Raw genomic sequence first — 17,091 nt, 5'->3', positions numbered from 1 at the left:
ATCATTCTACCAGCCGACCCAGTGGACCGTAGCAAACGCTGCTCATCTATCCGTCACACATCTAGGTGGACACGCCCACCTGTGATGTCATAAGGGGAAGCTTTCCAAAACGGCTTGTAACGGCCAATCACAGCACACCTGGTGGCGTGTCATGGGACCTTTAAACGACAGCCTTCATGAAGTTGCTCAGTCCAGCCGGTCCCTTAATGCTGGTGTTCCAGAGGTTACATATTTGTGCCTGGCCGCAGGGCCGCTGTGGACTGCATGTTGACGTCTCCTCCTCCTCCTCATCAGGGCTACTACAAAGTGCTGGGCAAAGGCAAGCTGCCCAAGCAGCCGGTCATCGTGAAGGCCAAGTTCTTCAGCCGCCTGGCCGAAGAGAAGATCAAGGCTGTGGGCGGAGCCTGCGTGCTGACCGCATAGAGAACCTCTGTTTCTGTTTTTGCAAAAAATAAATGTACAAAGGGGACCCGGTTTCTGAATGCTGTGTGGTTTGTCTCTCAAACGCCGTCTTAGAACATGAATGATGGCTCCAGTCCTAGGTCACAACATCACTGTCTTGGAACATAAACGACCCCGTATCTCATGGACTGAATCTTTGCGGACCACTTTGACTATGTATGTGCTGATGGAATAATGTTAGAAATAAAACCATCCTTGCATTTAGTTTATAATCCCTGTAGTTGGAAGCAAGCTACGGCAGCGGCGGACTGATATTACCTGGAGTGCGCTTCTCTGTTTACCTTTTGCTGTAGTGAATCGGTTGCTACACCAGCGCAAAGTGAAATTCTGCTACTGCAGAAAGTAGTCCCTCAAAATGTAATGCAATCATTACGATATAATGAGTTTTATTTCTAACCTTATTCTATCAACAGACATTTACATCGATAATCGGGCGTTATAATTGCTTTGCCTCGTGTACTGTGGAGTGGGTAAGACTTTTTTTATTGGCAGGCTAGCAGTTCCCCTTGAAGTGTTGAACTGTCTCCAATGATAAATAACACACTGGCTCACTTGGAAATGAGGTCCGATGTCCAAATTTCCGAATTACCCCTTTAATGAGCCAGAATTTCAATTATGAACTTGTTATTTTAAGTTTCAAATGAGCACTCTGACGTCCTGTCAGGCAGGTTCTACAGTTGTCATTCAGTGCTGGTCCTGCTGCGTTGAGTGGACACGTGTCCTAATGGAAAACACAAAGATCTCAATTCCCCCACCCATATCAATTATTTCCAAGTATTTAATTGACCATATATTTAAAAGGAGACCACTTAGGAAAGACTTGGGTGTGTATCCGGCTCAGTGAACCGTTGAGGTTAACTAGCTGTAAGACCTCAGGACCCTGGAGGTCCTTAATACATGGATTACTATACAGGTGAAACTCAAAGAATGTGAATGTCGTGCAAAAGTTTTATTTCATTAATTCCCTTTAAAAGGTGAAGCTAATATATTAGACTCATTGCATGGAAAGATATTTCAAGACTTTGTTATAATTTTGATTATGGCTTAAGATTATGAAAATCCCAAATTCGAATATTACAAACACTTTAAATACAGAAATGTTGGTCTGAAAAGCATAGTGATGTATGTGTACTTGGTTTGAATCATTGCCTCGATGCGGCGTGTCATGGATCAGCCTGTGGCCTGCTGAGGTGTTACAGGATGCTTCAATAGTGGCCTTCAGCTCCTCTGCATTGTTAGGTCTCATGTCTCATCTTTCTCTTGGCAACGCCCCATAGAGTCTCTACAGGGTTCAGGTCAGGCGAGTTTTCTGGCCAATCAAGCACAGTAAGCCCATGGTCATTAATCCAGGTTGTGGTACTTTTGGCCGTGTGGGCAGGTGCCGAGTCCTGCTGTAAAATGAAGTCAGCATCTCCATAAAGCATGTCTGCTGAAGGGAGCATGAAGTGCTCTAAAACGTCCTGGTAGACGGTGGCGTTGACTCTGGACTTAATGAAGCACAGTGGACCAGCAGATGACATGGCTCAAAATCATCACTGACTGGAAACTTCACACTGGACTTCAAGCATCTTGGGTGGTGTGCCCCCCCCCCCCCCCCCCCCCCCCCCCCCACAGCCAACATTTACACCCGCGGACCCTGCTATAAGGTATGCATTACAAGATTCTACAGAATCTCACGCCAGCGAAAACCCAAAAGTTGGCAGCCCTGCATTATGTCCAGGATCCGTCCGTGTGTGGTGGCTCTTGATGCAGTAACTCCAGCCTCAGCCCACTCCTTGTGAAGCTCCCACACTTTAGAACGGCCTTTTCCTGACAATCCTCTCCAGGCTGCGGCCATCCCTGCTTCTTGTGCGCCTTTAGTTCCACACTTTTTCTTTCCACTTAACTTTGTATTAACGTGCTTTGATACAGCACTTTGAGAACATCCAACTTATTTTGCAATTACCTTTTGAGGCTTTCCCTCCTCGTGTCAGTGATGGTTTTCTGCAAAACTGAGAGACCATTTAAAGGCTCAGGAACCCTTTGTCTGTGTTTTGGATTAATTAGCTGATTAGAGTGTGACACTCACAATATTTTCACAATATTCTAATTTTCTGATATTTTGAATTTGGGGGTTTCATAAGCTGTAAGCCATAATCATCAACATTATAACGAATAAAAGCTTGAAATATCTCACTTTGCATGTAATGTGTCTATATAATATATTAGTTTCACCTTTTAAATTACTGAAATAAACTTTGCACGATATTTAAATTGTTCGAGTTTCACCTGTATATTGACGTACAATGCAACCCTCTTGTATATCCATGCGAGGATCAAACAGATATATATATATATATATATATATCGCTACATACTGCGAAGGATTGCAACTATAAGAAATGTGTGTTGAGCTTCAAACGAGCATTCGTCCATCGTTGTGCCATACCACCCGCCTATAATCTAGGGTCTGATAGTGGAGGTGGAATGCGGTCTGATCTGAACCAACGAGCAACAGGCGGGACTGTGTTCAGGATATCCGGTAAAACCAAGGCTGTGCGTAAAAGGCGAGCAAATATGTTTGCAATCTTCTCCAACTTTGGCTCTCAGAGTTTGGGACATTTGTCCTGGTTAATCTTACAACCGGTCGTTCCTAGGCTTAGTACAATCAGATATCACATTTAAATTGTGTCCGTCCTGGTAGCTTTCTTAAATTTGAAGAAACGTCATTGATATATTGTGACGTCATATGTACGGACGGGAGCTGTCACCCATCTAGAGCTCAGGGGAACAGATGGTAGAACAGAACACATGAACAGATCGCTGGAGCCGTCCTGGTTTGTAGCCGTTCATGGAGAACCCGACCGGGCTCGAGTTGTCTCTGCGCCGTGTGGCCCTGCTGGGCTCCGAGGTTCTGGACCGGGCCTCAAGGCGACGTGCGGACTGGACCCCCTCCAGTCCCACACTGAGACCTCTCACACCCGACCAGGGACACGGGCAGGAGCCTCTTGAGGTGCGTCAAAACCACTCTTTTGAAGAGCACCTAATAGCCTACCTCTACCACCAGGACTAATGTCCTGCATCTTCTGTTTGGTGTGTACATGTGCTTGTTGGTTTGTGTTCGCAGAGAACCCACAGGTCTACACCTCTGGACCAGACACATCTGGGCCAGGCCTTTGAGGCCATGGCGGCGTTGATGGTCCAGAGCAGCCGTCAGTGCATGGTGAGGCGCGTAATGCTCTCCAGCCGGAGCGATGTTCGGTTATTTTACTATAATAAGCCATCTTTTCCCCAGTGTAGGCTCCTATTGTTCGATAAATATTAATAATAATAATAATAATAATAATAATAATAATAATAGTAAATAATAAATAATAGTAATACGGATTTTCGCAGGTCTTTGTCACTCTTTCTAAAGTTCAGGCTGTCACTGAAGTTCTTTAATGTGTTATTGTCAAACAAACAAAAAACATTAACTGTCTTAAAGTTTACATAATGCTTTAGCTGAAAAACTTAGATACCACGAGATAGACCAAATAATGTGGTCACAATGGGCAGTGGGAACCTTCTCGGCTTCTGTTTCTGATACCATTGATCCATGATCAGCTGTCACTCCGACCACATTGATTGACTGCTGGGTGTTAATTATTTGGTCGCTTGACCCTATTACTCTGTTCGTTATTTTACTGGTATGTGTGGTCATTTCATTCCTGCTATGCACAGCATGGTCAGCAGATGGCGCTCTGTGCCTTTTACTGTTGCATCAGGAGCTGACGCCAGTGCAGTAGAAGTACATGTAGAAATTGTGTTATCATATTCCAAGGGAAACCGACTATAAACCAAACCATGATAATAGAGGACATATAGGTAGAATCACAGTGACTTATATTGGTATAGACGACTGTTACGTTAACTTAGATGATAGTTTATATAAGCCTAGGATTATTCAGATCACTATTAAACATACTAGAGACATAAATACTTACCTGGTGTTTTCCATTGCTTACCTGTCTAAACTTGATCTGAGCTACAGCTAAACTGGTACTGGCCTGTGATCCCAGGAGAGAAAAGCTGTCAAAGATCATTGACATTATGACAGATAGAGATGTGTGTTTATGGTGTTTTTGTATGAAAATAAAGACCTGTCAGTAAAGGTCTTTTGAAAAATGCACTCTGCCTTCCTCAGGAAGGTTATCTAGTATTGTTGTTGAGCCATTTCAGAATCCATCCCTTTGTGACATCACAGTCCCACCTACCAGTGGACAAAGTGCACCAATGCCTTCCAACCAACGGGGAACACGCACACATTGTGACATCACAACGTTATCGATTTCTAGATTAAAGTGTGTGTGTGTGTGTGTGTGTGTGTGTGTGTGTGTGTGTGTGTGTGTGTGTGTGTGTGTGTGTGTGTGTGTGTGTGTGTGTGTGTGTGTGTGTGTGTGTTCCAGAAGGTCCACGGACCGGACTGCTGCTCTGAGCTCAGTGGAGCGGAGAGAAGGCATGTCTCCAGGTTCCACCAGGCCACTGGCAGAACCAGGGCGGAGGGGAGGCCTCTCCACAGCCCAGCAGCCCCCAGGAGGGAGGGGAGGCCTCTCCACAGCCCAGCAGCCCCCAGGAGGGAGGGGAGGCCTCTCCACAGCCCAGCAGCCCCCAGGAGGGAGGGGAGGCCTCTCCACAGCCCAGCAGCCCCCAGGAGGGAGGGGAGGCCTCTCCACAGCCCAGCAGCCCCCAGGAGGGAGGGGAGGCCTCTCCACAGCCCAGCAGCCTACTCCGTAAGCACCCACAAGAGGGAGAGCAGCATCTCAGTGATGCTAAAGGACTGTTTGTCCCACGTTAACTCTTTAATATCAGAATATGGCCCAGTCCCGTTTCCCTCCCCTTAACAAGAACACTTGCTTTGAGTGCCCTTAGCTGCAAGTCAGCTCCCGGGCAGGCTAGCGTTCAAGGGTTGATTTTAAGGGAAAAACAGCATTCCCCATTGCTCCCTTAAATATTGGGACACCCTACCCCTTTGCGGGAACGCCGAAAATCTAGGGTTAGGGCTCAAATCTAGGGGAAGGGGGAGGATTGGGACAGGGCCTAAATGTCACGTGATGAAGCCTGCTCAGCCAGTCCAGTAGATAGGATGGCGTAGACAGAATGGCTCCAGGGTTTTACCTGAAAGCCCTCCATCATTCTGAGCTATAGTAGGCTATCGTTATAATGGCAACAATGAAATGTACCTTTTTAAATTATATATTATATGAACGACCAAATGATAATGAATCAAGCAATGGAGAACTCCACTCTGTGCATAAGGTGATGTGTCCGTCTCAACACACACACTATATACTAATGGACCATGTTGTTATATTATTATATGAACAAATGAATAATTACAAATCAGGCAGCTGAGATCCACTCAGCCCATAGGGAGATGACAAACGCAATGACTTATTTCTATATATATGATTACATTGGAGACATTTTCAACACCATAGGCCTATTATAACTATATAAACTTGTTGTTCTGTGCAGGACTTCCACATCGAGGTGTCTCCAGGGTCTTACACCATCGCGGCCGGGCTGCCCCACGGCCCCCAGCGGGCCCAGAGGGTCAGCCTCCACGCTGGAGACAGCGTCACCCTCCACTTTGACCTCTCACCTCTCTCTTGACCCATTCACATCTGATCTTACACAATAAAACAGTTCCATCGATTCCATGTCAGATGACTTCCAAGCTATCACCAGCCCTTTAGAGTCGCCCTACAGACCTCAGGAGGGCTGTCCAGTCACCCTACAGACCTCAGGAGGGCTGTCCAGTCGCCCTACAGAGTCGCCCTACAGAGTCCCCTACAGACCTCAGGAGGGCTGTCCAGTCGCCCTACAGACCTCAGGAGGGCTGTCCAGTCGCCCTACAGAGTCCCATACAGACCTCAGGAGGGCTGTCCAGTCACCCTACAGACCTCAGGAGGGCTGTCCAGAGTCCCCTACAGACCTCAGGAGGGCTGTCCAGAGTCCCCTACAGACCTCAGGAGGGCTGTCCAGTCGCCCTACAGAGTCGCCCTACAGACCTCAGGAGGGCTGTCCAGTCGCCCTACAGAGCTCAGAGTAGGGCTGTCCAGTCGCCCTACAGACCTCAGGAGGGCTGTCCAGTCGCCCTACAGAGTCGCCCTACAGACCTCAGGAGGGCTGTCCAGTCGCCCTACAGAGTCGCCCTACAGACCTCAGGAGGGCTGTCCATCCAGAGGACTGTTGAGTCACCCTGCCAGTGGGCGTGTGTGATGTCATTCCTACAGTGACCACATGTGATTGTGAAATAGTTTAACAGCCACTCAATCGAAATCTGGGCCCTTTAACTTGTCTCCTTATATTTTCCAGTTGATTTCTGTTAATTAATTTGACACGCATTGTTTATGTATCTGCTGCTTAATGGGATTCAAAATGTGTACAGTATTTGATTTGACTCAAGTTATTTAAATAATTCTTTCTCCTCAGGGCTTCTCGAATTGCACAATATTCATGCACTTATGCCAATCAGTTTTATAATAAAGAGTATTCTTATTTGTACACGCTTGAGTCTGGTCACTTGTTTTACATTACACTACATTTAATAATTTAGCAATTAAAATGATACAATTACAGCATCCAATCCTAAGTATCCTCCAAAAACTGAACTGCTGCTCCAGCTTGTTCAGACAACCAACGGGAGCAGAGCAGCTACAGGAAACGGAAATACAAGGTTGTTGGAATATTTTTATCTTGACTTCTTCGTGCGTTAGTCACATCTCAAAACGGTCTCACAGATCAGTCATACAGAAGCGTAGTATTGTTTACGGGGATCAATTCGTCCTCACGTGAACAGCCGTAGCTGCGTTAGTTTTAGAGCCAACAGGGGGTCTGGGTTGAAAGTGCGGCCCTTCAAAGACTCCTCTGATGTCCACTCTCCTGACAGAAGCAGCGATGGTTTTGAACACGGAGCTGTGGTTTGGAGACAGGGTGACCTGCAGCACGGGGAGGCTGGAGCGGGTTGGCTGTAGAGCTCTTCTGGCCGCTGGCGTCCCTGGATTGAATAAACAAATCCATTCAGTAGTGCTTCCATCAAACATGTTGATACAAGGGGCTTTCTGGGAGTAGTGGCACTCAAAGTACTTTTTGGATATTTCGCTTTGCATTCCGTTGGGCCGTGTTCTACAGACAGGCGTCATGTTGATTAGCCATTTCCAAATCCCTCCCCCCTTGTTGAGGTCAGAGGTCACTGGCTGGCACCTGGGGCCTCTACGGATTCTCTGGGCCTCTAGGGATAGTCTTTTTTGTATAGGAAATGTCCTTTCCTAAGGAGACGACCCGGCCGGAAGTACTTGGAGGAAAGGTGGTTTGAATTCTAAAAATGCTTAGGAAAGGAGCATAGGTTACTTACTCCTGACCAACCTTTACGAAAGGAAAGGAGATATTTGTATCCAATAATCCTTTACATAACATTATTTAAAGCAACAGGCCACCGACGCAGTTCAACGACTTTACGCAAATAAAATGCCAACTACACATTTAAGAAAGAAGAAGACTAATGGGGGCAGTTATTTCAACTTCAACATAAGTCTAGTCTTTTTTCCACATGTGAATTGGGATTCAAGTGGCCTCAAATATTGACATTGGCCAAGTCTGACCTAAGTGATTCTCATTGTTGGCGACAACCTTATTTAAATCAATACGACAAGAACGAATCTTCGGAGAATTGTAGTTTCACACTAGAGCCGCTAGAGGTCAGCAATACCCGCCGTCGCACAATGACGTTTGTTAGGGAAAGTGGAGTTTAATTCATTTTAAACAGTGCGGTCTTTTTTTTTTTTTTGTTCGAAATGAAGCACCTTTTAATCTCTCCTTGACCCGATGACGTTTTCCACAAAGGTAAAGGTTAAGGAAAGGAGGCATAAGGTTAGGAGATTTGACCATTCGTAGAGGCCCCAGGTCATTGCCGTTGATCTGTCAACCACTGAGGACGCTCCCATGTTGGAGTTCAAAGGTTGTGAAATGGCCGATCATTGTGGTGCGCTGATGTCCTTAAGGAGGACATGGGTGAGTGAGAGGGGATCTCACTCTCACCTGGCTTCCTGTGTTGGGGTTCAGGAGAGCTCCTCCGCCAGTACCTCCATGGAGGTCTGCTCTGGTCCCTCCTGAACGGGGGAGGGGACACCACGATGGTCACCCCGGCAGCCGTGGCCAGAGAGGACCTGCTCCTCAACGCCTCTGTGGCAGCGAGGCTCTCCAGCAGGAGGCGGGCCTCCTCCTCCAGCTCTGCCCTCTCACACCCCCCCGCGCTCCCCGGGGGGCCGGCCCAGGCGCAGCGCCCGTGAGGGGGCGGGCCGTAACCCGCGGCAGGCGCTGATTGGCAGCCCCTCAGGTGAGCCCAGGGAGGGGTGGGGGAGCGGGGCCAGCGCGGGGACATCACTGGGACCCCCTGCTGCTGGACCAGCCTGCTGTAGTCGGAGGAGGAGACGGGGACCACCAGGGCCCTGGGCACCAGAGCCACGCAGCCGCTCCACATCTGCACCCGGAGGCTGGGGCCCCCGTCAGCCGCTGCGTGGAGGGAGGGGGGCTCTGTCAGCACGGCTAGGAACCAGCACACGGTCAGGAGCCGATGAGGCATGTAGACGGGTTGTTAGGGGGCTGGACCCCCAGCTCAAAGGTTCTGGGTTTGACTAGTCTACCACTAGGGCTACATGTCTATAAATAACGAACTAAACTACTAACTAAATAAAAAATAACTAAATGGTAATGAAAATGATATCACAATAAAAGTTAAACTGCTCCAATGGCAGTTTAAATTATTTTGAAAAATAAATATATCCAGGATGTTTAATACTGAGACTAGACTTAACAGTTTATGCGGTACTTTGGATGTATACATATAGCCGTTGATGCATGCTGTCCTCTAAAGCGTGTAAATACCATGTGTGCGTACACATGGTATTTAACCCCTAAACCCGGCAGTGTTCCTTCTGCCTCTGCTTTAGATAACAGCTTCTGCTGAATGTCTTAATAAAAACAGTCCAGTATAACCGGTGTTGTCCTGAGTTAACACCTGGCCCCCTCCTCCCCTCACCGCTCAGAGGGTCCTGGACCACCGCCGTCACCAGCCCCGGCCCGTATCTTCTCACGCCCGGTTCCCATGGGGACATGACCGCATCCCCGGGTACCAGCCGGCCTGCGTGGGCGCCCGTATGGGGGATCATGTCCAAGGAGCAGACGAGCTGCTGCTCGGAGACCGTAGAGGAGCCTTCTAGAAGCTCCAACTCAACCAGCCACAGGCCGCGCCGACACTGGAGACGGAGCAGAGGAGCCGGGCGTCACCGGGCAGCTGAAGGGGCAACTGTTGTTTGTTTTACTGCTGTATCGTTACTGCTATATATCTGTCGTTTAACGCTATACTTGTACATGGAGTATGAGATAAATACAGAAACTTGCACTTGAGTTACGTCATGAAGACTAGGGTCAGTATCGTGGCTAGGGTCAAGAGTGAAAACCAAGACTTAGAACTGACCTGTAGACGACCTCGAGAAAAATAAGTGACTTGGACCTACCTGCTCATAAGTGACTTGGACCTACCTGCTCATAAGTGACTTGGACCTACCTGCTCATAAGTGACTTGGACCTACCTGCTCATAAGTGACTTGGACCTACCTGCTCATAAGGGACTTGGACCTACGTGCTCATAAGTGACTTGGACCTACCTGCTCATAAGTGACTTGGACCTACCTGCTCATAAGGGACTTGGACCTACCTGCTCATAAGTGACTTGGACCTACGTGCTCATAAGTGACTTGGACCTACCTGCTCATAAGTGACTTGGACCTACCTGCTCATAAGTGAGATGTTGGACTCAAAGGGTCGGTACAACCTACTTCTAGTACTGAGGTCCCCAGGTAGTAAAGTCCGTCCTGCTGCCTCCTGGCCAGCACTCGACAGCCGGGGAAATACCCCCTGCTGATTCTGCTGCTGTGTGGCGTCAGGTCACATGGCAGACAGGATGTGACCGGGTGGTTACCCAGACTGCACCTGGGGGACATATTTTTGTGTAACTTTTACCAAAGTGTGTCCCCATAACTGTAGCATACTGCCACGCATACTACCGTAGACTGAACGGTACAGTAAGGTACCGTAGACTGAACGGTACAGTAAGGTACGGTAGACTGAACGGTACAGTAAGGTACGGTAGACTGAATGGTACGGTAAGGTACGGTAGACTGAACGGTACAGTAAGGTACGGTAGACTGAACGGTACGGTAAGGTACGGTAGACTGAATGGTACAGTAAGGTACCGTAGACTGAACGGTACAGTAAGGTACGGTAGACTGAACGGTACGGTAAGGTACGGTAGACTGAACGGTACAGTAAGGTACGGTAGACTGAACGGTACGGTAAGGTACGGTAGACTGAATGGTACGGTAAGGTACGGTAGACTGAACGGTACAGTAAGGTACGGTAGACTGAACGGTACGGTAAGGTACGGTAGACTGAATGGTACAGTAAGGTACCGTAGACTGAACGGTACAGTAAGGTACGGTAGACTGAACGGTACAGTAAGGTACAGTAGTCTGAACGGTACAGTAAGGTACCGTAGTCTGAACGGTACAGTAGACTGAACGGTACAGTAAGGTACCGTAGTCTGAACGGTACAGTAAGGTACGGTAGACTGAATGGTACAGTAAGGTACCGTAGACTGAACGGTACAGTAAGGTACGGTAGACTGAATGGTACAGTAAGGTACCGTAGACTGAACGGTACAGTAAGGTACCGTAGACTGAACGGTACAGTAAGGTACCGTAGACCCGCTGAGCCGTGTGAACCGACCTGAGCACTGGAGGACAGGAGTGTTGGTTTGGGACGTGGAGGGAAGGAGAGAACGACGTCCCAGGACAGGAGGCTGAGGTGAGGCTCTCAGTCATGTGGAATGGAACAACCTGTACACAGCCGGGACCGACTTTGATGTTTAGGGCTTATTGTTGTGAGTTTGCATAACCACACCCTTTTCCTCAAGACGGGATTCAAATCAGCCATAAGCTCAATCATCTTAGTCTGAATAAAACACACCTTCCCCGTCAGCGCCCCATCGGAGCCGACTGGAATGAGATAACAGCTCCCTCTAGTGGCGAGGGCCGGACACCGCGGGACACCTTGCGCTACGCCGTTGAACCAGGGGCTGGAATGATCCAACACGTAGAAGAGGTTCACCGTCCGTCCGTCTGTCAGGGCGGGCAGGGCGTGGAGGACGGCCTGTGTGTCGCCCGGGAGGCCGGCGGTGACCAGGTGGACGGCGGTGCAGTCGGGGTCCATCAGCGCCGCGCTCAGGGCCGCCCGGAGGTCTCCTCCAGGGCCGCAGGTCAGAGAGTGGACCCAGGACAGAGCCTCGTACACGGTGCCGGGCGCGCAGGGGAGCATGGTCTGGGACCAGCGCTTCAGCTGAAAACCAAAACGTGTGCTATCATATCTCCAGGCCTATGTGTTCCAGTGGCTGGGCTGAATCTGGGGCAGGATGTACTGAGGCTGAGATTGAGGCTGGAATGGGCTGTGGTTACGATCCCTTGCCGAAAGGTTCTAGGTTCAAATCCCAACGCCCACATTCTACATCTAGCTACCTATCTACCTGGAGCAAGATGACAAATCATCGGGAGGGATTTTGGCATGTATTTATAGCCATAAGGAACCCAGGGTTAGAGTCCAGGGTTAACCCAGGGTTAGAGTCCAGGGTTAACCCAGGGTTAGAGTCCAGGGTTAACCCAGGGTTAGAGTCCAGGGTTAACCCAGGGTTAGAGTCCAGGGTTAACCCAGGGTTAGAGTCCAGGGTTAACCCAGGGTTAGAGTCCAGGGTTAACCCAGGGTTAGAGTCCCAGACGTCTGCCGTGTAGGCCTACATGGACGAGCTGCCCAAAACATCTTTACACTGCCAAATATGCCCGTCTTATGCCCGCCTTTTTCCCGTTATGGTCCGCGTGTCTACACTGACTGAGGTAATATACCGGCCTGAGTTCACACCCCAATGTACCCTCCCGGACCCTACACACACATTGGCGGTTTCATTATGATGTAAATGCAATTAGACGGCTTGGCGGTTCCAGGGGCGGGACTTAGGTAGAGGTGTTGCTGCGTTGTCTCTACAACAGAGACAACACAGCGATATCAACATGAGGAGTTCTAACTGGAGAGACGGTGAAATCCACTAGCTGCTGATCATGTGAGAGAAGGTGATACAGTCGCATTTAACAAAGACGGGGAAAGATGCTGCGATCTACAAGAAAGACACAGAGGAACGTTCCTTACGAGGCTTTTGTCGGGATAAAAACAAGTGGTCAACAAAATAAAGAATATGTTGGCGTTTTTGCACGCAAATAGTTAATAGCGTTTGTAGCCTACACTCTGGAAATCCAGAGCCACATCTAGAAAGCTGTAGGGTCTGGCAAAGAGTAATGAAATTGGCCCAACTCGAGAGGAGGCACCAAGCATGCATTTGAAAATATCACTGCACGCAATTGGATAACACTACGACCAATCAGAAGAACACAAGGGGTGACGTATCCAGACCAGCGGAGCTAACCAATACTGTAGATAAGATTTGCCATATCCGGTCGGTAAAACAGCAACGCATTTGGCCCGCCAATATCAGATACACCGATGTGATTGGTTCATGTTCTGGGCCAGGGGCATCGGGGAGTGAGTATATTGCTCATTCCCAGAGTGACTCGCTGAGCAAATTCAAATTGTGCTCTCACGAGAACTCTGCATCTCCAGGGTAGCCTACCCTCAGATGTATTCTCATTCTTGCATGCGAGTCTCTTGAATCATAAAAAAATAAAAACATTTGTAGTATACAAATTATTCTAAAGAGGTCTACTCTCCGTGTGTAGCCCCGCCTTCTCCAGTGAACCAAGAAAGCCTGCTCCGTGACGACAGGGGATTTTACCCCCTTGGTTTTACAGGCAAGACGGTGACATTGACGGGTGTGCCAGGCAGCGACTGAACCGGCTTGGTAGAAATGCCTCTAGAGTGCACATATCTTCAAACTTCACTAGATCTGTATCTGACTTTGAGACAATAGCAACATGTCTAATATAAGCTCATTGATGACACCAGGTGTTCACTTTAAGACACTTAAGCGGCACTTCCAAATGATGAAACAGCAAATACAAAACAGAAATCATTTTAAATGTTTTGCTTAGAGGTTCACAGTTATGTTTCTTAAAGGGAACCCTAGTGGGTTTTCCATCCCCTGGAATCTATTAGCGGTAACCCTGGGTTGAATATCTCCACTAATGGAGGAGGGGAGGTATAGGGGTCTGGTCCAGCCCCAGATCCAGTACTAGGTAACGATGGGATCTTTTCCTGCATTTAAATGCACCTTCAGGTCTCCTATTCCAGCATGCAGCAGTAGTACATGCCAGTATTTGTAGTAGTTTATTCCGCTTATACCAAAGGTACCAACAATAATTGTAAAGTAGTTTGTTTCATCTATAATGTTATTTATCAACTTTATCTGCAGAAATGTAAATATTCTTCCATGGTGCTTTGAGCATATTGCTTTGTCATGGAAACATCTGTTCAATGGTAATGTTTGTATTGCTGTTAACATGCAGAGGTGTCACGTCTATGCACACGCTATGAATGTTATTGATTAGGATCAAGTAGATCATTCAACAATTCTACTGTATATTTTTTGGTCATTATGTTGCTGTGTCTTACTTTTTAAATATGAATGGGAAATTAAGTGAACTTCAGAAGGCTAAGGCCCAGTCCCATTTCTCTCCCCTTAACAAGAACACTTGCTTTGAGTGCCCTTAGCTGCAAGTCAGCTCCCGAGCTGGCTCGCGTTCAAGGATTGATTTTAAGAGAAAAACAGCACTCCCCCTTGCTCCCTTAAGTATTGGGACACCCTACCCCTTTGCGGGAACGCACAAAGTCTAGGGTTAGGGCTCAAATCTAGGGGAAGGGGGAGGATTGGGACAGGGCCTAAGACTGTCTCAAGACTGGACTTATGTTTCTGAAATACTAAGTACAAAAGAAACAAATCAAAAGCAGGAAGGACCACCTGGGCACCTGCACCAGTGATCGAGCACATCGTACAGCATGATACTTATTTGACCACCGTTTTTATCTCAAGGTGACACCAAACAACCCCTCTACAGAGACCTTGTCTACAGTCCTCAGCGCCCTCCAAACAGCGGCCATAAACATGTGTGTCGGACGGTTAATCAGATCACAAGGGTACCGCTCTGGAAAATCACACGTCACGGGTTGTTACGGCACTTTTGCCCCATTTGTTTTTTTTTTAACTGAGGGGGACAAAAACCTTATATCTTTGAGTGTTCCCTCTCCGCAGGGGATCACTTTCCTATAAATAATCCTTTCATTGTATTGAGCCATCGAGCTGCCAGTGCCTCGTGTGTCCTCACCTGGCTGGAGATGAGGTTGAAGAGGGACTCTCGGTACGAGCAGCGGGCCAGCAGCGCCTGGATCAGCAGCTGCTTCACAGGGCCCAGGACTCTCTTCATGTTCTCAGACGTGTCCAGCAGGAAGACCACGTTCTGCTCTCTGTGGCCCTTGAACAACGGAACCATCTCCATGTTCACTTCAGGGGCCATAGTCAGAGACATGGGTCCCCGCTTCAACCAGAACTTTCAGATCTTCTTCTTATGGAGCTCTGAACTGGTTGATTTCAGGAACTGGGACATTTCTGACCAAACAGAAATTGGTTTCAAGGGTTTTATTTAAGGAACAAACAGGAATGCCTTAAGAATCTGCTTTTTAGTACAAATAATAATCAGGGGCGCCCAATACTTCAGTAGATTGCGTGATATTCCAATTTATTTATTTTATAATTCAAACAATTGATCATCCCTACGGCATTTACCACTTGATTGACGAAAATTGTCTGTCAGACTTTGACCAACGGTTTCAAAACCTAACCCTCACATCAAAAATGTCAGCACTGTGTTTCACCTGAACTTGTCTGCAGTCAAGGATGAGATTCAGACAGTAGCTGGTATTGAGCTTAAGTCCAGGGCTCATGGACATTTTTTACAAAGGTAAAGTATTTATTTGGCTCTACTTATTTATGCCAGCCTTTTCCCACATGAAGATTATTCTGTGAAAATGATTCCATGATTATTCCACCATCACCACCATCCAGTCCGGACTATGCAACCCTGGCTGACTCCATTCAGTGCAAGTAATCAGAGTATGTACTCAATATATATTAATACATATATGTTTAGCATTTTTTAATGTAGGTAGATCATTTAGACCTGCTCATTTTCAAAGTAGCTTGCAAGCCGAAAGTTACACATTAAAGTAACCCCTTATAATAACTTAATATTCTACTACTAATATTCCATTAACAAATAACTACAGGTTTTAAGCAAAGTCATATTCCAAAATGTCTAACATTCCAAGTTAAGGAAACCATGATGATGCCGACTACATTTTAATGCTTACCGCTTGACGACTTTCCTAATAACCCCCCTACGTCTTTCTGTCTCTCCATGCCCCGACTGACTCTGTTGTCGTGTTGTGTTGCCATAGTGACAAAAAGACTGGCTATTCTAGTGGCCGTCCGAGGAACCTGTTCACCAGCTATTCAATAGAGTCAACCCTGGCCTGAGGACTTTAATATATGTACAGGATATTACCAACATCACTGTTTAGGGACTGTTTAATCTAACATAACTATACACTAACTATACACTAACTACAGATATAGCCTATTTGTTGTTGAGTATTTATGCTGCCTTCATGTGCTATAGAAAAGATGATCCTTTCCATTTGTGAACTGGAAATTACGAGTGTGTTGTGTTCAAGTGCTTTTGTTAGTGAAACGAAACGAAACATGGCGGACCCACGGATCCTGACCTGTTACTGTTGTAAAGGTCAAATGTTATCTCATCTTGGCAGCTTGTGTATCAAAATATTCTACGAGCTCTCCAGTGGAAATGACGACGTGGGGGGGGATTCATGTGCAATTTTCACTTCAGCTTTTGGTATTTACCATTTACCATAGAATGCACATGAAGGCACCACTAGTCCTGGTTGACTCCCAACCTTGAAGCTGGGAGTCAAACAAACCAGACTATCCTGCACTAATGTGCTCTGCTGCTCTTCTCTTGAGGGTCACAGCATCATGTCATGTTAATCCTGGCATGGGAAATGTGGAGATGAAATTTTTTTCTTTTCTGAAGATGCATTGTGATATTTAACCTAATTATTCAGCCCATGATTGTATTGTTTTTATTGTACAAATTGTATGACTAGCTAAATAGTACTATTAATACTTTTTGGGGCTTTTAACACATCTTCCACTTGGTTTAACATGTTGCCTGTTATTACCTTCCCAGTTTATTAACTACAGAGCTGTGAGCCCTCTTCACTGCATTACCCATGAGCCCCTCTGTCCTCACTGCATTACCCATGAGCCCCTCTGTCCTCACTGCATTACCCATTAGCCCCTCTGTCCTCACTGCATTACCCATGAGCCCCTGTCTACACGGCATTACCCATGAGCCCCTCTGTCTACACTGCATTACCCATGAGCCCCTCCATGTTACGTCTGGTAGCATGGTGCTACCAGACGTAACATGGTGCTCCCCGTCTTCACTGCATTACCCATGAACCCCTGTCCTCACT

At 47.3% G+C, this 17,091-nt stretch overlaps 3 protein-coding genes across 4 annotated transcripts in view; 2 read left to right on the top strand and 1 right to left on the bottom strand.

The window, feature by feature from the left end:
- The window catches only part of rpl27a (ribosomal protein L27a), a 3,571-nt gene extending 3,097 nt beyond the window's left edge, over nt 1–474 (top strand). Inside the window, exon 5 of the mRNA XM_084477092.1 lies at nt 295–474. Coding sequence (XP_084333218.1) covers nt 295–423 — 129 coding nt within the window. The 3' untranslated portion in view covers nt 424–474. The remainder of the gene's footprint in view (nt 1–294) is intronic.
- A 2,542-nt stretch (nt 475–3,016) lies between these two features.
- Nucleotides 3,017–6,499, top strand: akip1 (A kinase (PRKA) interacting protein 1). 2 transcript variants are annotated; one of them, XM_084477443.1, is made up of 4 exons: nt 3,017–3,454; nt 3,569–3,664; nt 4,893–5,213; nt 5,959–6,499. In XM_084477443.1, exons 1-4 carry the CDS (start codon nt 3,293–3,295, stop codon nt 6,094–6,096), a joined length of 717 nt encoding a protein of 238 aa, XP_084333569.1. In that variant the 5' UTR covers nt 3,017–3,292; the 3' UTR covers nt 6,097–6,499. The 2 variants fall into 2 exon arrangements, with proteins under 2 accessions (XP_084333569.1, XP_084333568.1); XM_084477442.1 differs by having other exon boundaries at nt 4,890–5,213.
- Nucleotides 6,500–7,262: 763 nt separating this feature from the next.
- On the bottom strand, nt 7,263–15,053 carry cUnh11orf16 (chromosome Un C11orf16 homolog; the record flags this gene model as incomplete). Its single annotated transcript, XM_084477795.1, has 7 exons — nt 7,263–7,483; nt 8,524–8,997; nt 9,524–9,740; nt 10,323–10,476; nt 11,272–11,381; nt 11,512–11,880; nt 14,865–15,053. 7 exons carry the CDS (start codon nt 15,051–15,053, stop codon nt 7,263–7,265), a joined length of 1,734 nt encoding a protein of 577 aa, XP_084333921.1.
- Between the last annotated feature and the right edge of the window lie 2,038 nt (nt 15,054–17,091).

This window comes from Micromesistius poutassou (assembly GCF_964030765.1).
Source record: "Micromesistius poutassou genome assembly, chromosome: 13".
NCBI classification, from domain to species: domain Eukaryota; kingdom Metazoa; phylum Chordata; class Actinopteri; order Gadiformes; family Gadidae; genus Micromesistius; species Micromesistius poutassou.
The sequence above is the reverse complement of the archived record's forward strand: the minus strand, read 5'-3'. Positions and strand labels throughout refer to the sequence as shown.